This window comes from Muscardinus avellanarius (genome assembly GCF_963383645.1).
Source record: "Muscardinus avellanarius genome assembly, chromosome: 8".
NCBI classification, from domain to species: Eukaryota; Metazoa; Chordata; class Mammalia; order Rodentia; family Gliridae; genus Muscardinus; species Muscardinus avellanarius.
This window is the reverse complement of record NC_137794.1, coordinates 75,946,124-75,970,839: the sequence shown is the minus strand read 5'-3', so window position 1 is coordinate 75,970,839 and position 24,716 is coordinate 75,946,124. Positions and strand designations below refer to the sequence as shown.

General features: G+C 36.0%; 1 protein-coding gene across 3 annotated transcripts in view; it reads right to left on the bottom strand.

The window, feature by feature from the left end:
• Positions 1–3,908: 3,908 nt before the first annotated feature.
• The window catches only part of HSF2 (heat shock transcription factor 2), a gene marked incomplete at both ends in the record, with an annotated part of 45,774 nt that continues 24,966 nt past the window's right edge, over positions 3,909–24,716 (bottom strand). Inside the window, 6 exons of one of the 3 annotated variants that reach the window (XM_080700333.1) lie at positions 3,909–4,204; positions 4,578–4,662; positions 7,908–7,961; positions 13,557–13,662; positions 21,054–21,290; positions 21,677–21,825. In XM_080700333.1, the coding sequence (XP_080556459.1) occupies positions 3,909–4,204; positions 4,578–4,662; positions 7,908–7,961; positions 13,557–13,662; positions 21,054–21,290; positions 21,677–21,825 (927 nt within the window). The remainder of the gene's footprint in view (positions 4,205–4,577; positions 4,663–7,907; positions 7,962–13,556; positions 13,663–21,053; positions 21,291–21,676; positions 21,826–24,716) is intronic. The other 2 variants (XM_080700331.1, XM_080700332.1) reach the window with 2 other exon arrangements.

Genomic DNA, 24,716 nt, shown 5'->3' with positions numbered 1-24,716 from the left:
TTTATCCTACCAACAGTCTTGAGTTCCTATTTTCTCACATCCTCACCAATATTTTGTGTGTGTGTGTGTATATGTGGGAGGGGGGTTGACCTGGGGATTGAACCTAGGGGCATTCTACTTCCAATCCTCGGCCCTATTTCATTTTCATTTTGAAATAGGGTCTCACTAGGTTGATGACATCCTCACTACTTGTTGAGGCTATTTTCAAATCTGCCATCCTCCTGTCTTAGCCTCCCAAGTACTGAGATTAGGGGTATGTGTCACCATGCCTGGCTGATACTGTATTTTATTCACCACCAAACTTATCATCTAGACTTCCTTTATCCTAGGAGTTTTATAATTTTTTTTTTTTTTACATCTAGGTCTACAACCCATTTTGAGTTAACTTTTGCATACATAGGTTTGTGGCTATGTTCACATTTTGTATGTGATGCCTAGTTAGTACAGAACCATTTGCTGGATACTTTCTTTAGTCCACTGTATTGTCTTTGCTCCTTACCAGATTAGTTGGGTATTTATATGGGTGTGTGCCTGGGTTTCCTATTCTGTTCCACTGACCCATTTGTTCTTTTTGCCAATACTACACTATACTGGTTACTGTAGCTTTATATTAAGTCATAAAGATGGGTAGTGTCAGTCCTCTGAAGTTGGTTTTCTCCTTCAGTATTTTGTTAGCTATTCTATATTCTAGGTCATTTGCCTTTCCAGATAAATGTTAGAATACATTTGTAAAGAGCCACAAAATACTGCTAGGATTTTGCCTGAAATTGCATTGAATCCACAGATTAACTTGGAAAGAATTGACATACTGATAATACTGAGTTTTCCTATCTACAAATATGGAATATCCACTTAGTTTATTTCTTTCATCAAGAGTTTTGTAGTTTTCCCTCACAGAAAACTTACACAATAATATAACCATTTGGAGGGATGCTAATATAAATGGTATCGTACTTTAATTTCAATTCCAACTGTTCACTGCTATTGTAGAAGAAAGCAGTTTGCTTCTATATAATAACCTTGTATCCTACAAGCTTGCTTATAATTTCTTAAAAGTCCCAGGAGTATTTTGTCTGTCTGGGACTTTCTACATGTCATTTGATAATAAGAGACCATTTCATTCCTTTCTTCTAATCAGTACCATTTGTTTATTTTTCCTGTATTATTACACTAGCTATGATTTCCATAATATTGAAAAGAAATAGTGACAGGAGACATCCTTGCCCTAATCCTGATTTTACTGGAAAAGCTTCAAATTCTAGGATTTTGTTGTTGTTTTTTAAAGACATATTCTTTATGAAATTAATTAATTAATTATTATTATTATTAATTAATTAACCCTTCCATTCTTTTTTTTTTTTTTTTTTTTTTGTGGTACTGAGGGTGGAACCCAGAGGCTTTCTACCTCCAGGCTATACTCCCAGACATACATACATATATATATATATATATTTGGAAACAGGGTCTCACTAAGTTGCTGAAAGCCTCACTAAGTAGCTGAGGCTGGCTTCGAACCCGTGCGATCCTCCTGTTTCAGCCTCCCAAGCGTGGGGATTACAAGCATGCGCCACCATGCCCGGCTATTCCCTTTCATTCTACTTTACTAGGTTTTTGTAATTAATGGGTTTTGGGTACTGTCAAATACTTTCCCTCCCTCTACTGATAATGATCATGGGAGTTTTTAATCATCTTTAGGAAGACTATTAATAAGATACTGATTTCAAATACTAAACTAGCCCTGTAACTTGAGATGAACCTCACACCCAGTATATATTCCTTTCTCTAAATTTTTTGATTTGATTTGCTAATATTTTGTTAACTTTTACATCTATATTCAGGAGAAACAGGGGCCCATAGTTTCAGGTATTATTTTTGCCTGGTTTTGGTATTACAATGATGCTAATTTCATAGACTAAGTTGGGAAATATTCTTTACTTCTAAAGAATACTTCTACTAAAGAGATTATAAAAAATTAGCATAGATTTCCTCCTTAAATGATGGGTAAAATTCACTAGTGAAACTATGGGGACTGGTGTTTTCTGTTTTGGGAGGTAATTATTCATTCAACCTTTAACAATGGCCTTCTGAGGGGGGGGAGAGAGGGAGGGAGGGAGGGGGGGGGAGAGAGAGAGAGAAAGAGAGAGAGAGAGAAAGAAACAGCCAGTCTTAAAGGAACTAATCAATGAGCATTCCGCCCTATTTTATTTTTTACTTTGAAACAAGTCTCACCAAGTTGCCAAGAGCCTAACTAAATTGCTAATGCTGGCTACAAATCTCCATTTTGCCAGTGTTTATTTTTTTCTGGTATGAGTTTAAAAGAGCCGGGTATGTAGCTCAGAGATAGAATGCCCATGGATTCAATCCCTACTACCAGAGAAAAAAGTATATCCTCATCTTTTATTTTTTATTTTTCTTATTATTTGGAAATAGGGCCGTACTAGGTTTCTGAAAGCCTCACTAAATTGCTGAGGTTGGGGTTGAACCTGTGACCTTCCTGTCTCAGCCTTCTAAGTACTGGGATTATAAGAGTATGCCACCAAATTCTAGTTTCTTATAGTAGAAGCTTATTCATTTCAGATCTTTCTTTTTATTTTTGTCTTTTTTTGGTGATATTGGGGATTGAACCCACAGGCATTCTACTTCCAAGTTACATTCCCCAGCCACTTTCATTTTTTGTTGGACCCTGTTGGAAACAGGGTCTTGCTAGGTTGATCACTGTCTCACTACTTGCTATGGCTGTCATCAAATCTGTGATCCTCCTTGTCTCAGCCTCCCAGGTACTGGAATTATAGGCATAAGCCACCACACTCAGCTATCTTTCTTCTTTTCTAATGTGAGTCAATGCTTAACTGTCCATCCCTTTTGCCAGCCTTAGCAAGAGCCACAGCAACTTAGCAAGACCTTATTTCAAAATTAAAAAATGAAATGGGTTGGGATAGAGCTCAGAGATATAATGTCCCTGGGTTCAATCCTCAGTATGGGAATTGGAGGTGCAGCAAAATTTTCAAACACACTAAACTTAAAAACAATGTATTCCTCCATTACTGCAATATAGCCTATCTTTTCAAATGAAGCACAAATACAATTTACAGCCATCTTCCTATAAAAGGAAAAAATTGTTTCATGTTAGTATCACCTCCAAAGAAGAAACATCACAAATACTAGTACTTAACATTCATTATATTTATTTCACTAAATGGTATGGTTCAAAAAAACACAAACGAACCAGAAAACTTTTACTCAAAACTAGTCCAACTAAGTGGATGGAGTTGACGCAAACCCATCCCCACATCCTTTCTACATATATGGAGCTGGAACCGCATCAGACACTGAGCTCTCATAATACACTTTGTCATTCCTGTTGAAATATGAATGAACTCTGAACAGAAATGAACTTCTTTGAACCAAGAGAGACAAATGAAGTTCTACAAGATACAGGCACTTTATGTTCCCAGTTTTAAAAATAATCCAAGTGAAAAATATTTAATAAAAGTAACTGGAACAGAAAACTTTAGGAGTTTTATCCTTAGTTCTAGTGACTTACACTCAAATGCAAACAAACAGCATCAAACAAGTAAAACAAATGAAAGTTTAACTGGGGCTAATGGTCATTATCTGTAAAAAAGAAAACCAAATTACAACAATTGGAGAAAAATGGTCATCTGAGTTCAACTTAAAAATTATGCCAATAATGTGTATTAAATTTTGTATACCTAGGCAGCTAAGTAACATCTGAAAGCTTTGCAAGAGTGTATGGTTAGTGAGAAAAGCAAAAGGTGCTTTTATTCCACAGTATCTGATTAAACAAAACAAAGCAATTTACAAAAAAAAAGTACCAAATGATACTTTAAAATAAATAGTTCATCATTTTGATGAATATATACATGTAGAGTCCACCTCTTGGGAATTTAACTATCTAAAAGTGGCATATCACTATCCAGAGGTGCAGGAGCAAGTTCACATAAATAAAACAGTGTAGCTTCACTAGCTTCAGCTTCAGTCAATGGCTCCAGGCGAACAAGCTTACTTTGGGTTGGTTCTGGATCCAGGCTGCTATCTAGCAGCTCATCAACTTCTATAGGTTTATCTACAGAAGACATAACTTCTGACGATACTGTTGTACTGCCCTGTTCAACAGCAGAAGCAGCATTCCCATCGAGGAATGCAAGAAGTGGAAAGGCAGTGTACTGGATAAGTTGCTTATCTACAAAGATCAAGAAAACACTCATAAAGCCACACAAGATGTTATTTTGTATAAATTTTAAAATGTTAAAGACAGACTGTTAATGTTTTATTAACAACTAAGAAATGAGGCTCTTAAAGGTTTCCTAAAGTTAAATGGGAAAAATAGTAACAATAAACTTTACCAACTGCTTTTTCCTTACCAATTCAATTTTCTCTGTATGTTAGAACCTAGAGACACTGCCCACAGGTTAAACAAGTATACTCTGTGTATACTTTTTGTGTATACTTTTTCTGTTACTTTAAACTGCTATGACAAGACTTCCTATGGTTTGCATTAATTTCTATGTAGGACTCTTAAAAAGCCTACAAACTAAAAGTACCTCTACACTTACCTGGTTTAGACTTAGATTTTCTTCCTTCTTCTGAAACTGGTTGAACAACACCATTCTTGACAGCTTCTAATCCTTTATTTTCAGACTAAAATAAAAAGACAGTAAAAATAGTGGTTTCATATTTTATGTGTTTCAGTAATGTACAAAAATAAAAAATTGATATATAAATATTAATATATTTTCTGATATACATGGAAAAGAGGAATACCAGAAAACATGAGCTAGAGAAAGAAAGATTAAAGTAGAGGTAACCAGACTGGTTCAGAAAAATTTTTGTCATCAAAGGGATTAAAAAAAGAAACTGAACTAGGATGATAGTAAGTGAAAAAGGGATATTTCAATAGAATAGAAATAGGGAATGATCAATGATAAATGGTTTCAGATGCTATTTGAAAGAAAACTCTTTAAGCAAATTAATTCATTACAAACACTTGATTAAAAATGTACTACAGAGTTCTCTTTACCCACTAACAGAATATTTAGTGCATATAAACATATTTAGAAGCTCAGGATGACAAGGTGACATCCATAAAACTATCTCTATACTTGGAAGACTCAAAGTTGAGATTTCTTCTTGTCCTTTTTGTGCCTTTTTACATTATTTTCTGTTACTTTAAATCATGACCATCGTCTTCTCTCCTTATTTCTGATTATGATAGAGAAATTAAATCTTTAATGATGTCAAGTTCTTCAGTGGTCTTTCCAATGATGTTCAAACTGAGGTACAGAAGTTCACAATTCCTTTTCTGAATAACTTCAAGTCCCAGATAGCTGTAAATCTCAGATTTATGCATGCTGGTTAATTACACATAGTATAACAAACTCCTACATATTTCTTAAAATTTCCGTCATATTCATAAAATGAAACAGTTTTCCAGGATTCAGAAAAGACAATAGTCCCAAGATAAAAACTATTAAGCCTTTCTTTAATTTTATATAAAAGTATCATTTAGCATTCACAGTAGATATATAAACATTAATATAGTAGTATATTTTATACCCACTAAAATAGGTATTTCCAAGGATGTCACTATTCTAAAGAATGGGTTTCATTTCCTATGCAAATTCTTACTCACTGGTATGTGGCCACTTATGATTCCAAACTGGAAAGTATCAAACATCCAGATTAGTAAAATGTTATAATCCATGTCATGTAATCCTTGTCATAAGCAAGACAATGATAACGTGTCAAATACTTAAAAACAATGCTCTAGACTAAGAAATAACTTCACTCTCAAGTTTAATTTTTTCATAACATTATGAAGCAACACAAAATCTCCTATTTCTAAAAACTGGATTCAAGTTACTGGTTTTTAGAGTAAGGAAGATGAGCTGAGCATGGTGGCTCAAGCCGGTAATCTCAGTACTTAAAGAAGCTAAGACAGAGAATCACTGGCTTAAGGCCAGTCTCAGCAATGCAGTGACACCTTGTTTCAAATAAAGAGCTGGGGGTGTAGTTTGAAGGCAGAATGCTCTTGGTGTTCAACCCCCAGTACCACAAAAAAGAAAAAATGAAATAAGAAAGATGATTCAAGAATAATGATTCAGTGTCTAGAAATAAATAATAAAACACATTCAGCAAATTAACATTAACATGAGTACAGTCAACCTAAGATCTATGATTTAGTAGCATTTCATAATACATATATAGTGAGACACTAACCTGAACTGAGCTGGTCATAGAATCTTATAATATAAACCAAGGCAAATGATGGTCCTTATGACAAATTCAGCATGCTGCCTATTTATAAAGTCTTATTGGAATGCACACAGCCATATTCTTTTATGTATTAGTCTATATCTGCTTTTGTGCTATGATTGCAGTATTAAGTAGTTATGACAAAGAACATGCAGCTTGTAAACTTGAAAGTATTTAGTAGTTACCCTTTACAGAAAAAGTATGCCAACTTCTGATATAAATCATACAAATACTGAATGTAAAATCAACTTCTTAGTTCACAAATTTAGTCTTTAGGTGCTAAATTAGCCAGGCACTAATTTACTACTATAAAATGTAGAAAATCTAGTCAGGCTATATCCTCATACATGACAATAGAAAAATTCTATCCCATCACCCTTATCTCATTTATTTAAAATATGCTAATTTTTAGACTACAAAGAACATAAATCAAAATTAAATTGTAACATCACTAATCTGAGACTTATGCTTGATTTATCTCTGTATTCAACACAAAATAAGGTTTATGAAATAATATGACATAAAGATAAAGGAGTATAAACCTCATAAAGTCTAATAAGCTGTAAAAAAATAATGAAAAATTTTGTAAACATCTGCTCTAAGACACTTCAAATTGTCCTTGCACTAATTAAAAACCACCTTTAAAGAATCTCTTGTCAAAACTTGCTAAAGCCCAACTGAAATTCCTATACTTTTTTTTTTTTTTTTTTTTTTTGTGGTACTGGGAACTGAACCCTGGAGCATTCTGCCTCAAAAGCTGCACCTCCAATCCTATTTTCCTTTTTTTTTTTTTTTTTAATTTTAAAACAGGGTGTCACTAAGTTGCAAAAGGCCTGAGTTGTTGAAGCTGGCCACCTTCCATCCTCCTATATCAGCCTCCCAAGTATTAAAATTACAAGCATGTGCTACCATGCCTGTTTTCCTAAAAGTTTTAATATCCTGCTAGACATTGTGACACACATCCCAGCTACTTGGGGGCTAATGGCAGCATTAATTTGAGAAGAGCCTTGGCAATTTAGTGAGACCTTGTCTCAAAATAAAAAATAAAAAGGGCTAAAGATACAGTTCAGTTTTAGGGTTTCCCTGGATCTAATTTCTAGTACCACAAAAACAAATAAATGAAAACCTTAGAGCTTAAAAAAAGAATCTAAAATCCTTTACTTCATTGTTTCAATTTACCTTTCCAAATAGTACAAAATTCCTTTAGTTTTTAATATATTTTAACAAAATAAGAAGAAACTTACAGGAAAATATAGATGCCGGTAAATTTTTAATAAAAAAGCTGAGTTGTTTATAGAAGAAATAATGTAAAATATGGCACATACTTGAAATAATCATCTTTTAATCATTTAATGATAAACCTAAAGAGGTGAAAGTTAGGTGGTTTCTCAGCATCAACCTAGACTGATCTCATACGGAGCTCCCACATATGCCAGTAGAATTGGGTCATGATCCACCCGCACTGAACTAAAAACTAATTTTTCATCTAGAATTTTACTATCTTGATCACACATATTATGTAAGAATATAAAATTCTTTTTGTAGCTGGGAGTGATATTGCTCTCTACCTACTAGGACTTCTTTCAGATTTTTATAGCTATGGGTCCTGAGCAATATGAATTAAAACTTACTTTTGTATTATTGATGTAATCTGTGGGATTCATCTGCACAGAACTAGTGAAAAGCTGAAAGACCAAACAAGAAAGATGATAAGTTTTTAAAATATTAAGAGAACTATGTGTTCAAAAATTTTATACAACCATGTTGAGTGAAGAGATGTAACTCCTGAACAAGAAAGGTTCCACATAGCAATTTAAGTATGGAAGAGAAAAAAAGACAGAAAAAAGCAGAGCAAGCCAGCCTATACAATTAGATAGAACCTCATATTTTAAGAATTTCTCCATTAAAACAGTATGGTAAATTATCCAAGACAAATTATGGAGTTTCCTTAATTCCTCTCTCCTTCTTTATTCTCCAGTTTCATTTCCTTTATTGTTGTTATTTTTCCTCCCTAAATGCGTTTGGCCTTATGTGGCACTCAGGGCTGAGTCTCATGACCTGACCAAAAGTCTTCAATGAATACTTGCTAATTAGGTAACAAATTTATGAAATTTGCTCTATGCCAGCGGTATCAAGTAAAGTCCTTAAAATAAAGAAAAGCAGTCATACTTGTTTTTTTTTAACCTCACCTAACAAGGTAAGTCATAAGTGCAAAGACAACTGCTGACTATACTCCTTAGTCTAGCCAGATATATAGAGATAACTTTTAGTCATAAGCTTCAAAGTTAGTCAATCCCACAGATATACTAAGCATCTAAAAAATAATTACCATCACAAAGAATTACAAGATGAAGACATTATTCCTGCTCTCCAGGAGCTTACAATCTAAAACACAAGATAAGAACATCAAATAGTCAACATATGCTCAGATACAATCCAGTATTATAAAGACTATGGAGTTAAAAAGTATTATACAGTTAATGCGAAAACAGAAAAGCAAACCCAGAGATACACACATGATGAAATAAAAAGGCTTTGATAAAGGATGTGATACATTATCAGTACCTGGTTAGGACTTGAAAAGATGATGAAGCAAAGTGGATATAGGTGCGGCATTAGCAACCAAAAAGAAGGCAGGGCATATTCTAGAAATGGGTAAGAACTGTCCAAATGACTAAAAAATTCTGAGTTAAACATCAGTTATATACATAAGTTTAAAAGGCAAAGCCAATCAATTGATAAGGCCACATCCTATAAGAATAAATGTCTATTTCACCCTCAGGCCATGAAGGCTCTTATTGTACAGCAAATGGTTTATATGATAGAAGGAAATGCAGAGGCTACAGGTATATCCTTCATTCTCTTTAGAAACTGATTCCTCTTCTTGAAGTTTGTTAAAGTTCATGATAACCCTAAAACTATCCCCAGCTTTTTCTTTTTTTCTCCTTTTTTTCATACCATCTACTGATCCTGAAGGGGTAAAAACCTCAAATCCTTGAGAGTAGATAGTAATACATGATTACTAATCTCTGCCAGTTCAACCTGCCACTACTCCAGAGGCCCAACTACATTTCCCCCTACTGAGGTTGAAATCTAAGAAGGGCCAGTTTCCTATAAGCTTCTGTACCCCACCACCAACAACTTGCTCCACACCCACTATAGTCGCTGACTCGGGAATATCTTTACACATATTCCCAGCAAATACATGGTGCAAATTTAAAAACAAACAAAAAAACTAGCTCACAAATGAGAAATGGACACTACTGGTTGAATTCAAAGGCCAAGTCCCCAGTATTGAACACGGCAAATAGAAGTTATAAACTCTATGGTATACTTATTTACCTCTTGGCCATCTTTGACATCTCAGAAACAAGGCAACCCATAGGCTGATTTTATGAAAATAAAGCATAATTTAAAGATTAAACAGTAAAGGTCTTGAATGAAGACTAAAAGAAAAACAAAGATAGAATGCCTTGTGAATATTATTTTGGAAATTAGGATTTAGTGAGTAGGACAACAAAATAAAGGAAAGCAAGGTGATTCTATGGTAACTATTTTGAGTGAGTAAATGGAAGTCTGATACCACTATATAAAATAAGAAAGCTACAAAGGGTAGCTAGTTTAGGGAATGATAAAAGTTTAGCATTAAAAATAATCTGAGGTAAGAGATGACAGAATTTACACCAACTTTTTTTGTTTGTTTGTTTCTAAGGGATTGGACCCAGAGGCATTCGACCTCTGAGCTACACAACATTTCCAACCTGTTGTTGTTTCTGAAGCAAGTTCTCTGTATGTTGCTAAGGCTTGCTTCCAACCTGCAATCCCCCTGTCTCAGCCTCCCAATTACTGTGATTACAAATGTGTGCCATCAACCCAGCTCCAAGATTGCTTTTAAAAATAATAAGAACTTAGCCGGGCATGGTGGCGCACACTTGTAATCCCCGTGCTTGGGAGGCGGAGACAGGAGGATCACACTGGTTTGGAGCCAGCCTCGCTGGCTTAAGAGACCCTGTTTCCAAATAAAAAACTATAAAAAATAGGTCTGGGAGTGTAGCCCGGAGGTAGAAGGGCTTCCAGGAACCCCAGTACCACAAAAAAATAAAAAAAATAAAAAATAATAAGAACTTAAAAGAAAAAAGGTAGCACATGTCTGGAATCCCAATGATTAGGAGGCTGAGGCAGAATTTTGACCAATTTCAACAATTTAATCAGGACCCTTCACAACATAGAGGTGTTGTTTCAAAATATAAAAACAAAATGGGGCTGGAAGTATAGCTCAGACATAGAATGCCACTGGATTCAATCCTTAGTACTATTAAAAAAAAAATCAGAACTGAAGATAAACATATCAGAGCAATCCTACAAGCCAAAATCTCTTCTTAGAGAAATAAAGAGAGGTAGAAAAAAATTAAGACAGGATAAAATACCAAGTGCACCTTAGGGAATGCTCACAAGTAGAAGACAGCAGAAAGAGAAAGTCTCTTAGAGAAAACACAGGATGAAGACAACAGAACAAAGAGATTCAGTGGCTCTAAAACTAAAAAAAAAAAAAAATCTACTATAGAATATTCCAGTGTTATAATACAGTGTTATGAAATTCTTGCAAGAGCTCTTGATAACAGACATTGGTTACACTTAAAAATAAAACTGGGAAAGAAAGGTTAACTCTTCTGAGGATAATTACAGAATATAGACCTATTTTATAAAAACCTTCCACTAGCCCAATGAACTAATTTAAAAAAGAGAGAAAAGGAAGAGGAAAATGGGCCCATGACTACTTACTGCTAAAAAGCCAAGACAATATAGGTAGCATAGGGTTACAGTAAATAAGCAAAACAATATAGGGTTTCAGAAAGGAAGTAAGAAAATAGCTGCTCATATCTAAAGTTTCATAGTGAAGGGGTTAAGAGAAAGATATAATGTCATACACTTTTTTAATATAGAAAAGAGTTAAACCCTTATTGAAAATAAATGGTAAATGGGAAAGATCAAGAAAAAAAGAACAGGCAAAAAAGAATACAAATTGACTGAAAGAGGAAATAAGTACTTCCTCCAAGAAGAAAGGATATGATATTGGAAAAAAAGCAGCAACTTATGAAAGAATCAGGGTGCAGTGAATTATTCTCTCTGAATAAGGTAAGATGAGAATAAATAAGTATACCCAAACATGGTGGCACACACTGTAATCCCAATATTTGGGAGGCTGAAACAAGAGGATCACCAGTTCTCGGCCAGCCTCAGCAACTTGTGAGGCCCTGCGTGACTTAGTGAAACCCTGTCTCAAAATAAAAAATAAAATAGGGTTGGGGGTGTAGTTCAGAGGTATAATCTCCATTACTGCAAAAAAAAAAAAAAAAAAAAAAAGAATAAGTAAATAAGTGCAGCAAATGTTCAAAGAAGAATTAAAATGACCTACTGGATATTGCCAGGATTTTTAGGTAGCCAGAATTTATCTCATTCTTAGTGAATCCAAGGGACAGATATTCTAAAGTCTCTCGATTCAGAGTGGGGACAGGGGCTGAAAGAATCAAGAAGAGCTATAAGGTTATTTGTTAACAAGAAGTAGGTCATCCAGACGGCATGGTTACACATACTTGTGACTCCAGTTCTTGCGAGGCTAAGTGAGGAGAATCAGTTAGCTAGCCAGCCTCAGCAACGTAGAGAGAGACCATATTTCAAAATAAAAGAATAAAACAGGGCTGGTGGGGTATATCTCAGAGGTAGAATGCCCTTGGGTTCTATCCCCCCAGTACTACAGAAAAATGCCCCTGGTTTCTGTGCTCGATACCGAAAAGAAAAGAAAAGAAAAGAAAGGAAAAGAAAAGAAACGAAAGAAATTGAAATACACCTGAAAGAAATAGGTTAGCAATATGGGGACTTAATACACTTAAGGTAGCAACTCTGGCTAAAATGGGAAGAAATCTTTAAAAACAGTGAAACGTAAGTCGGAAATGATGGCACACACTTGTAATCCCAGTATTTGGGAGGCTAAGACAGGAGGATTGCAGGTGCATAGCCAGCCTCGGCTACTTAGTGAGGCCCTACACAACTTAGTGAGACCCTGTTTCAAAAATAAGGGATAAAAAATAGGGCTAAAGGTGTAGCTCGGAGCTGTGCTTTCTGTACCAGGTAACCAAAAAAAAAAAAAAAAAAAAAAGAAAGAAAAAAAAAGAATTGAAAGAAAGTGAAATACACCTAGATAGGAAAAGGATGATACAAGTCTTATGACAATGACAAAGATTGATGAGAAGCAGAGATATAAGTTGAAAAATTAGTGAACTGAAAATAACACTGAAAAGAAAGAACTAATTCTCCTTTTAGCCTCAGAACCTCTTAAAAGGGTAAGACTGTGAGATATTTGGATATTAGAGAAGTTATTTAGTAAAAAAGAATACAGAAAAGAGTAAAAAACTTTTCAGAAGAAAGATTTAAAAACCACTCACAACAGAAAATGGAAATAGAAGAACAAGATTCATCTGAATAGGACCATGTCAGGCTACGAAAAAAAACCCTTTGAATAGGGAGGAAGAAGGAGCATGGAACAAAGGAAGTGAGTAAAAAAGATGTTTAATGTCAGAAATGGGAGGTAAGAATTCACAATCCACCCCATACTAGAACCAAGGCTATAGAGATGGTGATAAGGACAGGAGAAAAATCTGGTGGCGACTTAAGATATAAAAATATAGTGAAAAGCCGGGCGTGGTGGCGCACGCTTGTAATCCCCGCGCTTGGGAGGCGGAGACAGGAGGATCGCGCAGGTTCGAAGCCAGCCGCGCTGGCGTTAAGAGACCCTGTTTCAAAAATATAAAACAGGTCTGGGAGTGTAGCCCGGAGGAAGATAGGGCTTCCAGGAACCCCAGTACCACCAAAAAAAATATATATATATAGTGAAAACTTGTTGAATGAAAAATGCTAATTCACAAAGTATTACTAATTGTATTTAAGTTGTTTCCTGGCTAGGTACTTATCTTACTAATTTCTAAGAATCTCTATTCAGTAACAAAGTAAAACAATTCAGCAAAAAGTCCAAAAAAGAGACCTGAATCAACAGTACCACTGAATAGACTTGGCATGTTACTACTGGGTGTTTAACTCAACTGCTATTCAGAAGTAGGTGGTAACCACTCTGCTTCAAAGTCCCAAACCCAACCGTTTATCGTCTCATAAAACCATTCATTTAAAAAGAGAAAATGAGAAAACTACAGAATATAAAAACTTGTAGTAATTTTAAAATAACATACACAAAGTATCATACAGCAATGATTATCCAAAGTACCTACATCAACAAGAAGATCTGGGTCTATGCTAAATTGTCTTCCTGACAGCATAGCTTGGAAGTCCTCTAAACTGCAATCAATACTGTCAAGATAATCCAACAGCTCAACCCTAAAGGGGAGGGAAGATTAAAAAAATTAAAAAAGTTTTCTTCATTCTTACACTTAAAATTACCACTGTAACCCGAGATCCTATTTCAGCCCCCCAACTATTACTGGCATCCATCACTAATTTTTTTTCTTTTTTTTTTTTTTTTTGGTGGTACTGAGGATTGGAACCTTTCTACCTCCGGGCTACACTATCAGACCTACTTTATTATTATTATTTTGCATTTAAAACAAAAATCTTGGGTGTTTATTTAAAACTTTTCTCAAGTTATTTGATTTTTAGTAGTAGTATACATTTTATTTATGCTTTTTAATTTTATTGGTGCATTAAATTCATACATCATATTGGGGTAAAAAAAACTTGTGTGTACATATATGTACACATCACCAATTTAACCCATACCCAATTCCAACCCCATTCCTTCCCCATCGCTCCTTCCCTTGCTTGGCTTAGTGGTTGACTTCGATATGTTTAAGTACATTGTGTGTTTTAGAGAATTTCCTTCTTCCCCCCTCCCATCCCCTCATTTAGGCTGTTTTGTTTGCTGCTCTAAAGGATTTCCTTTTTCATCTAGAGTTCCTCCTATGACCCATTTCTCCTTAGCTTTCACATATTAGGGAAAGCATTTGATTTCTTATTTTTTGTGACTGACTAATCTCACTTAGCATAATCTCACTTGACTAATCTTAGTGAGATTACATCTCACTTAGCACAATCTCTAGTTCCATCCATTTCCCTAAAAATGATGTAATTGAGTTTGATGGCTGAGTAAAATTCCATTGTGTACATATCCCACAGTTTTGTAATCCATTTATCTGTGGATGGACATCTTGGCTGCTTCCATAGTTTGGCTATGGTGAATTGTGCAGCTATGAACATAGATACACATGCATTAGTTTGGTAGTTTGGTTTCTTTTCTTTTGGGTAGATACCCAGAAGTGGTACTGTTGGATCAAATGGTAGATTTGTTCCCAATCTTCTAAGGATTCTCCATAGTGTTTTCCAAAGTGGTTGCACTAATTTGAAATCCCACCGTTTTACAGTTCCCACTTTCCCACATCCTTGCCAGCATTTATTGTGTTTTGAATGATTGCCATTCTAGTTGGAATTAGGTGAAATCTCAGGATAGTTTTAATTTGCATCTCTCTGACTGCCAATGATGAGCATTTTTTCATGCACTTATTAGCCATTTGAATTTCTTCTTTTGAGAAATGACTACTTAGTTCGCTTGCCCATTTTGTTATTCCATGCTTTGTTTTCTTAGTGTTGAGTTGCTTGAGTCTGTATATTCTAGATATTAGTCCTCTATCGGAGGAGTAGTTGGAAAAAATCTTCTCCCATTCTGTTGACTCTCGCTTGAGGGTTTTGACAGTTTCCTTTGCCGAACAGGTCTTCAGTTTCATGTAATCCCACGTGTTGATTCGCCTTTTAATTTGTTGTGCCTTTGGGGTCTTGTTGAGAAAGTGTTTATCTGTGCCTATTTGTTACAGTGTTGGACCTATACCCTCTTCAATGAGCTTCAAGGTTTCTGGTTTAATTTCCAAGTTCTTGATCCATCTTAAATTGACTCTTGTGCAGGATGAGAAAGTGGGATTAATTTCCAGTTTTCTGCATATGGTTAGCCAGTTTTGCCAACACCATTTGTTAAACAGGTTATCATTTTTCCAGTGTATGTTTTTGGAACCTTTGATAAAAATTAATTGGCTCAAAGTGTGTGGACTTGTTTCTGGGTCTTAAATTCTGCTCCATTGGTATATGTATCTGTTTTTGTGCCAGTAACATGCTGTTTTTATTACGATGGCTTTGTAGTATGGTTTAAAGTCAGGTATTGAGATTCCTCCTGCATGGTTTTTGTTGCTGAGAAATACTTTGGCTATTCTGGGCTTTTTGATATTCCAAATAAATTTAAGGACTGATTTTCTATGTCTGTGAGGAATAATCTTGGTAGTTTAATGGGCATTGCATTAAATCTGTAGATGACTTTTGGGAGGATGGCCATTTTAATATTTATTCTGCCAATCTATGAACATGGAATTCTAAGATCTTCTTTGATTTCCTTTTTCAGTGTTTTATAATTTTCTTTGTAGAGATCTTTTACCTCCTTGGTCAAGTTTATTCCTAAGTATTTTATTTTTTTGTGGGAGATCCTGAGTGGAAGTGTTTTCTGAATTTCTTTTTCAGTGAATTTATGGTTGGTATAGAGAAAAGCTTCTGATTTTTTAAGATTGATTTTGTATCCAGATACTTTGCTGAATTTGTTGATCAGTTCTATAAGCTTTTTGGTTGAGTTTGTTGGGTTTTCTAAATATAGTATCATGTCATTTGCAAATAGTGAAAGTTTGAGTTCTTCTTTTCCTATTTGTACTCCTCTGATTTCCTATTCTTGCCTTATTGCTCTGGCTAGAGTCTCTAGTACTATATTGAAGAGAAGTGGTGATAATGGACATCCTTGTCTCATTCCTGTTTTTAGGGGGAATTCTTGAAGTTTTCCCCCATTTAATATGATGTTGGCAGTGGGCTTATTGTAGATTGCCTTAATGTTGTTGAGATATGTTCCTTCTATTCCAATTCTCTGCAGTGTCTTTATCATAAATGGATGTTGAATTTTATCAAATGCTTTTTCAGCATCTATTGAAATGATCATGTGATTTTTGTCCTTGATTCTGTTTATATGGTGAATTACATGGATTGATTTTCATAAGTTGAACCAGCCTTGCATCCCTGGGTTGAACCCTACCTGGTCATGGTGTATGATTTTCTTGATGTGGGTTTGAATGTGTGTTACTAGTGATTGGTTTAATAGTTTTGCATCCAAGTTCATCAGAGATATAGGCCTGTCGTTTTCCTTCCTTGAACTGTCTTTATTCCGTTTGCGTATTAGTGTGATGTTGGCTTCATAGAATGTATTTGGGAGAGTCCCAGTCTTTTCTATTTCGTGAAAGAGTTTGAGGAGTATTGAGGTTAGCTCTTCTATAAAGGTTTTATAGAATTCACTTGAGAAACTATCTGGTCCTGGGCTTTTCTTTGATGGTAAGCTCTTTATAGTTGTTTCAATCTCCTTCACTGTTATTGGTTGGTTTAAGTGTTCTATATCTTCTTGACTCAGTTTAGGAAGGTTGTATTTATCTAGGAAGTTGTTCATTTCCTCCAGATTTTTCATTTTGTTGGAGTATAGTTTTTCAAAGTAGTTTCTGATAATTCTCTGAATTTCTACACTGCCAGTAGTAATTTCTTCTTTTTCATCCCTTATCTTCATAATTTGGGTTGATTCTCTTTTTTATAGTTAGATTGGCTAGTGGTTTATCTATCTTGTTATTTTCTGTATTTTTTTATTCTCTATTTTGTTAATTTCTGCTCTAATTTTAATAATTTCCTGTCTTCTACAAGCTTTGGGGTTCAATTGTTCCTGGTTTTCAAGGGCTTTCAGGTGTGTCGTTAGGTTACTTATTTGAAGATTTTCTGTTTTTCTTATGTAAGCACTCAGCGCTATAAATTTTCCTCTTAATACTGCTTTCAAAGTGTCCCAGAGGTTTTGATATGTTGTATCTTTATTTTCATTTGTTTCTAGAAATTTCTTGATTTCACCTCTTACATCTTCTATGACCCATTTTTCATTCAGAACTGTGGTGTTCAATCTCCACATGTTTATGTTGTTTCTCTGGGTCTTCATATAGTTGATTTCTAGTTCCATTCCATTATGGTCTGAAAAGACACAGGAAGTATGTAACATTTTTTAAATTTGCTAGTGCTCATTTGGTGTCCCAGGATGTGATCTATTTTGGAGAAGGTTCCGTGAGCAGCTGAGAAAAATGTAAACTCCGCTATAGTTGGGTGAAATATTCTATATGTGTTCAACAAGTCCATTTGGTTAATGGTGTTCTTTAGTTCTGAGGTATCTTTACTGACCTTTTGTCTGGAAGATCGGTCTAGTGTTGTGAGAGGTGTGTTGACGTCTCCCAGTATTATTATACTGGGATTTATGTGTGACTTCATGTCACAAAGAGTTTGATTTATAAAAGTAGCTGCACCTATGTTTGGGGCATAGATGTCGATTATTGTTATTTCCTCTTGCTGGATTGTTCCTTTGACCAGTAAAATATGACATTCTTTGTCTCTTCTAATAAGTTTGGGTTTGAAGTCTAACTTGTCTGATATCATAGTTGCTACTCCTGCTTGTCTTCAAGTTCCATTAGCATGGAACTTGCTCCAGCCCTTTACCTTGAGTTTGTTCCTATCTTTACTTGTAAGGTGTGTTTCTTATAAGCAGCAGATGGATGGATTCTGGTTTTTAATCCATTTTGCCACTTTATGTCTTTTTATTGGGGAGTTGAGGCCATTTACATTCAGTGTGATTATAGAGAGATAATTTTTAATTCCTAACACGTTAAGATTTTATTTCTGTTTGAGATACTGTTTATTCTTCTTTGATTAGTTGTCTGCTGGATGGGAATTCTTGTTTCTTTGGTTCTGGCGTTTTTACCCATTTCCTCTTTGCAGTTAATCTCCTTGAGTATTTTCTCTAGCTGGTTTTGGAGATATAAATTCCTTCAGTTCATGTTTGTCATGGAAGCTTATTTCCCCACCTAATTTGATAGTTTTGCTGGGTAGGAAATTTTTGGCTGGAAGTTGTTTTCTTTCGAATTTGGAATATGTTACTCCAAGCCCTTCTGGCTTTCATGACTTGGTTTGGGAAGTCTGGAGTGATTCTAATTGGTTTGCCTCTGAATGTCACCTGGCCTTTTGTTTTTGTTGCCTTTAAGATTCTCTCCTTGGCTTCCACATTAGTCATTTTAACAAGTATGTGGCATGGGGATCCTCTTCTCTGATCCTGTCTAAAGGGAGTTCTATAAGTTTCCTGGACCTGTGTATCGACCTCTTGCTCTATGTTTGGAAAATTTTCTATTATTTCTTGAAGAGATTATTGGTCCCTTTGGTTTCACCTTCTTTTCTCTCCTCTATTCCAATTATTCTTAGGTTAGCTCTCTTAAAATGAGCCCATATTTTTTCAATGTCAAATTCCTGCTGCCGGATTTTTTTTCTAAATTAGAGACTATGCGTTCATTTTTGGAGTGATCATCTTCTAGGAGCGAGAATCTATTCTCCATGTGGTCTAATCTGTTGTTTATACTTTGAATTGAGGCCTTTACTTCAAAGATTGCATCCTTTATCTCTTTTTGACTCTCTCTGAATTCTTTTCGAAAGTCCTCTATTACTTCTACAGTTATTTTCCTGATTTGATCTTCTAGAGATCTCTGAATTTCTGTGTTATCAGGTTCTGTTGTTGTGGGGTCGTGGGCATCCATTGCTCCATTGTTAATTCTCTTTCCCATGATTTCGGAAGTTTGTGCCTTCTCTGGTTCTTCCCTGGGTCACTATGACTTCACTTAAGGTGCTCTGGATCTCGAGTCTGTGGTATCTCAGTCACCATTACTCCTTTACTGGGTTGAATCACAAAGTCTCAGACCAAGGGAATCAATTGAGGCTGCATTAGACCATGGTGCCACGCTGGGCTTTCTCCTGCGGGGAGCTGCGACTATGGTGTGATATCTCTTCCGCCGCCACTCCCCCACTGGGTTGGACTGCAAAAATCTCTGACACAGGAAGACTATCTGCACAAGTTCCTTGGAATGCAGTACTGTAATTTCTCCTCTAGGGGCCGCAATTTAACTCACGGTTGTTGAGTGTGCTGATGAAGCTATAGTGGACTCAGTGAACTTGCTGCTGCTGCTGCCGTTGGCAATATGGTGCCGCTGCCACGCCCTCGGCTGTGAGGCTGGCGTATTTCTTCTCTGGTATTGAGCTCCGCTCTGAGTCGCTACAGGGTGTGCTGAGCCCGGCCCCTGGGAGCTTTAGATGCTACTTGCGCTGAAAAAAATGCTGAATTATGCCCGGCTGTTCCTCAGCTGCTCATTTCAGCTCACTGTCCACCCCTCCTCTCTGGAGCCTGGTGGCTTGTTGCGTGAGCTGGTCCAGTGAACTCATCACTGCCGCCAGCAGTATGGCGCTGCTACAGCATCCTCAGCGGTGAGGCCGGTTTATCCCCTCTCTGGTTTTTAGCTCAGTTCTGAGTCCCCCTACTCTCTGGAGCCTGGTGCTGCAAGGGAAGATGGCGCCGCCGCAGCTCTGGCCGAGGCACTGTGCAGGCTGGTTTCTTTTCTGGTGTCTGGTTGTTCTTCCAGCCCTCTTTTTCTCTGTCCCTTGTATTTACAGTTTTTATTTCTCTGCTGATTGTGTTTTCTGGCTATGAAAAGCGTTGATTTTGTGGCAATAGAGATTTAGTGTTAGGGGGACTCGTAAACGCTGCTTTTCTTGGTCGCCATCTTCCGGGAAGTCCTATTTTATATTTTATTCAGAAACAAGGTCTCTTAAGCCAGCAAGGCTGGCTTTGAACCTTTCCGATCCTCCTGTCTCCGCTACCCAAGCACAGGGATTACAAGCCTGCACCACCATGCCCGGCATCCATCACTAATATTTAATCTTTTTTTTTTTTTTTTTTTTTTCGTGATACTTGGGTTCCTAGAAATCCTTCTACCTCCGGGCTACACTCCCAGACCTATTTTTTTGTACTTTTTTATTTGGAAACAGGGTCTCTTAAGCCAGCTTGGCTGGCTTCGAACCTGCGCGATCTTCCTGTCTCCGCCTCCCAAGTGCGGGGATTACAAGTGTGTGCCACCATGCCTGGCCTAATTTTTAATCTTAAAACAAATCCTATTCAAGATCTGGGATCCTAAAAATGATTAACTGAGAATTCTTAGCTTTTTATACAAAACTTCAGTGCACATATAGAAATAAAGTTCTGCAGCAAAAGTCTGGTTTACCTTTTTCTTCTACACTATTTAGTAATAATAATTTTCTTTATGCTGTAAGACCCTTCATAGAAAGTATGTTAACCCACAATCTTGATATACACACAAATACACACAATCACAAACATCTTATAGTTATTGAAAACAAGTATTTCATTAAAGAAATATGACGAACAAAGCCGGGCGTATTGGCATATGCTTGTAATCCCAGCATTCGGGAGCCGAGACTGGAGGATCACGGTTCATGGACAGCCTCAGATACTTAGTGAGGCCCTCTACAACTTAGTGAGACCCTGTTTCAAATTAAAGAGTAAAAAGTAGGGCAGGGGGTATAGCTTGGAGGTTGAATGCCCCTGGGTTCCATCCTCAGACTCACAAAAAAAAAAGAATAAAAAAATGAGGAACAGTACAGGAAAATTTAAAGACTATTCTGGAGACAATTAAATCCCCTTCACTGTAGAATTTAACCCTGACCAACAGAAAAGTAGACTCGTGGGTTCATCATTTAAAAGAAAGAGTGCTCGAAAATTAATAGAATGTGAATGAAGAAAGTAATTAACATTACATAACATCTAGAAGAGTACTCACTTTCCCAAAAGGTTAATGTTATCATTCAAAATAGAATCCATCATGGTCACAGGATCTTCTGTGGTCAGAGTGGATGAACCGTTTAGCTGGACAGCACTAGACATAAGAGGATTAGTGCCATCACCTGAATTTAGGGATTCTCTGCCTGTTTCACTCTGATCTCCACTCTGAATGACAGGTGCATACTCATCTTCATTGTCATCTTCAACAATGACAATATCAGGGTATTGGCTACAGCTAGATCAATAATTAAAAAAAGAACCGATTACGTTTTCAGGCAAATTCAATTACTTCCTAATTCTCCACAAACTACGTATCAAAAGGCTTGAGTTTCTTCAGTGGGTAGCTTATTCACAAATACTGACACTTCATAAATTATAACACTGAAGAAGGTTAAAATGTTTAGAATTTTTAAAAAATGGCTTTTCGTTACTTTTTTGCTTGAGGCAAAGGTGAAGGAAGGCTTTAATCTGGCCATATAATTTGGCATAATTATTCAGTTAAATAATCCAAATATAATGTAAATATTAATTCATCAAAGAACAAAGTATTTTTTAAAGTTAAGCTCTTTAATAATAATAATGTGACCCACATTTTCATAAATTTTATCTCAAATTTCTTACTTGGAAGGATCAGATATAACATCCTCATTTGTTTCTGGAATAACTGGGATATTTTCTTCATCCGCATTATCATCAGTAACATCATAAATAATAATGTCATCTGAAATTCGCTCTCTTGGCTTTAAACCTTCAGTCCTACTGTGTGGAACCTAAAAAAAACAAAAACAAAGAATTATCTAAAACTCAAAATCATACTGACTACCAAACAGAAAACTGGACACATACCACTTACTAAACGTTGTGGATATAACAGTAAATAAAACTGCTATGTCCTCTGCCCTTATAGGACTTTATACTAACTGGAATTAGTATTATCAATTGATATAGCTAAAAATCCAGAGACATATTACCTGCATTTTAGTTAACTACTACTTTCACTATAAAGAGACCTTAAAGATGACATGCCCAGGAATGCTTCCATAGAAAGATCTTCAAATTCTAAAGTATATTTTAAACCTAAAGAGTAGTAAAGTCTTAGAAATTCATAAATTTCAAGCACAATCACATGGTCACTGTGCTAATGGAAATTATTTCATCTCAAGCTGCTATTTGGTACTGCTTATTCTTACTCAATATGGCTTCAGTAGCAGGGCGTAGTGGTACATGCTTGGAATCCCAGTAAATGGGGGGCTAAAGACAAGAGGATTACAGGTTAAAGGCCAGCCTCACAATTTAGAAAGGCTCTCAAGCAGCTTAGCAAGACCCTGTTTCAAAATAAAAAATAAAAAAGGCTAAGGGTATAGCTCAGAGGCAAAATGTCTCTGGGTTCAATCCCTTGAACCAAAATAAATAAATAAATGGCTTTACTAAAAGAAAAAAGCACTACAATTATTCCAGTTAAATGTCATCTTGGCTTTTTAGCAGTGATTTTTTTTTTCCCCCTAAATTAAGGCACAGGCTGGGTGCAGTGCCCCATGCCTATAATCTCAGTACTTTGAAGGCTGAAACAGAAGGATCACTGTTTGAAGCCAGCCTCAGAAACACAGCAATACCCCATTTCAAGATAAAAAGAGGTATTTTGGTATGGTGTTCTACACTTTTAATCCTAGTTCTTAGAAGCCTGAGACAAGAAGATCCCAAGTTTAAGGCCAATCTTAGCCATCTCAGCAGCCTAGCAGGAACAGTTTCAAAATAAAAATAAAAAGGACTGGAGGTGTAGCTGAGAGGTAGAATGCCCATGGGTTAAAAAATGCCCCCCCCAACACACGCACACAAAACAAGGAGGTATAGATAGGAGGTAAAAATACCCCTAGACTCAATCTCAAGTACCTAAGGAAGGCAAAATAATTAAGCCACAACACATATTAAGGCCACAGTCATATTGACTTTTTAGTCAATATCCTAAAACTAACTTAAATCATCATTGTAATGCAAAAATCTGTAAATTTTAACACTAGATAACAAAGAGGTAAAGTGCTTTAAAATATATAAATCCAGCTAAATTTAAAAACCTTCATCCTAGTCAGGCATGGTGGCACATGCCTATAATCCCAGTACTTCGGAGGTTAAGACAAGGGAATTCCAAATTTGAGGATAGTCTCAGCAAGCAGGGAGACTCTCATCAACCTACAGAGACCATGTTTCAAAAAGAAAAATAAAACAGAACTGGAGGTGTAGCTTGGAGGTAGAATGTCCAAGGTTCACTCTCCAGTACCACAAAAAATAAAATAAAATAACTTTTTAAATGGGCAATTGAACTGATACTGACACTCCTCAAAAAAACTACACATGGCCAACAAATATATAGAAACAACTTCATTAGCAATCAGGGAAATACAAACCAAAACTAACTTGAAGTTGGTGCAGTGGTGCACACTTGTAATCTCAGTACTTGGGAGACTGAGACAGGAAGACTGCAGGGTCCTGACCAGCCTGAGCTACTTAGTAAGGCACTTTGAAATAAAAACAGGGGTGGGTGTATACCTCAGAGGTACTGCAAAAAAGAAAAAGAAAAAATTTAAAAATTAAGAGCCACGAGTGGTGATGCAGCACACTTGTAATCTCAGTACTTGGGAGTCTGAGACAGGAGAATCATAGATTCAAAGACAGCCTCAGCAAGTAATGAGACTCATCAACCTAGAGTGACTCTGTTTCCAAACAAAAAATTAAACAGGTCTGAGTTCCATCCCCAGTACCACAAAAAAGAAGAAGAAAAAAAAAAAAAAACCAAATTGAGATTCTACCTAACTCCAGTTAGAGTATCATCGAGAATAGAAACAAAAATAAATGCTGGCAAGGATGTAGAAAAATACAAACTTTCATATATGGTTGGTGGGGCTGTAAGGTAGTACCCCCACTATGAAGGTCAGTATGAAGGTTCCTCAAAAGACTGGAAATAAAACCACCTTATAACTCAGCTATTCCACTTCTCAGTATCTTTCCAAAAGAATTAAAGTCAGAGCCAGGAATGATGGCATACACTTGTAACCTCAGTACTTGTGAGGCTGAGAAAGGAGGATCATATCTCAGCTACTTAGTGAGGCCCTCCAAATTCAGTAAGACCCTGTTTCAAAATAAAGAATAAAAAATAGGGTTGGGGGTATAGCTCGGAAGTAGAATGCCCCTGGGTTCAATCCTCAGTACCACAAAAAATATAAGTCAGAATATTAGAGTGATATATGCATATCTGCATTCAGTAGCCAAATTATAAAAACAACCAAGGTGTCCTTCAACAGATGAATGGATAGAAAATATATAGTATATATACACAATAAACTTTTTCTCAGTTAAAAAAAAATATGTCAGTTGTAGGAAAATGTCTGATAGAACTAGAGAATATTGTGTTGAGATCAGCCAATCTCAGAAAGTCAAGGGTGGTCTACTTTATCTCATATGTGAAAGCTAGACAGAAAACAGAAACAAAAGGAATTAGAGATAAATAAAGAAATAAACTAGTAAAAGAGAGCAGTGGAAGGAGGCTAAAGGGAGGAAGTGAGGAAATGAAAATGTAGAACTGAAGACAAAAGGAGCTGAAATAAAACTATATCCATATATGAAGGTATCAATACCAATCTCACTTATATGTATAGGAAAGGGAAGC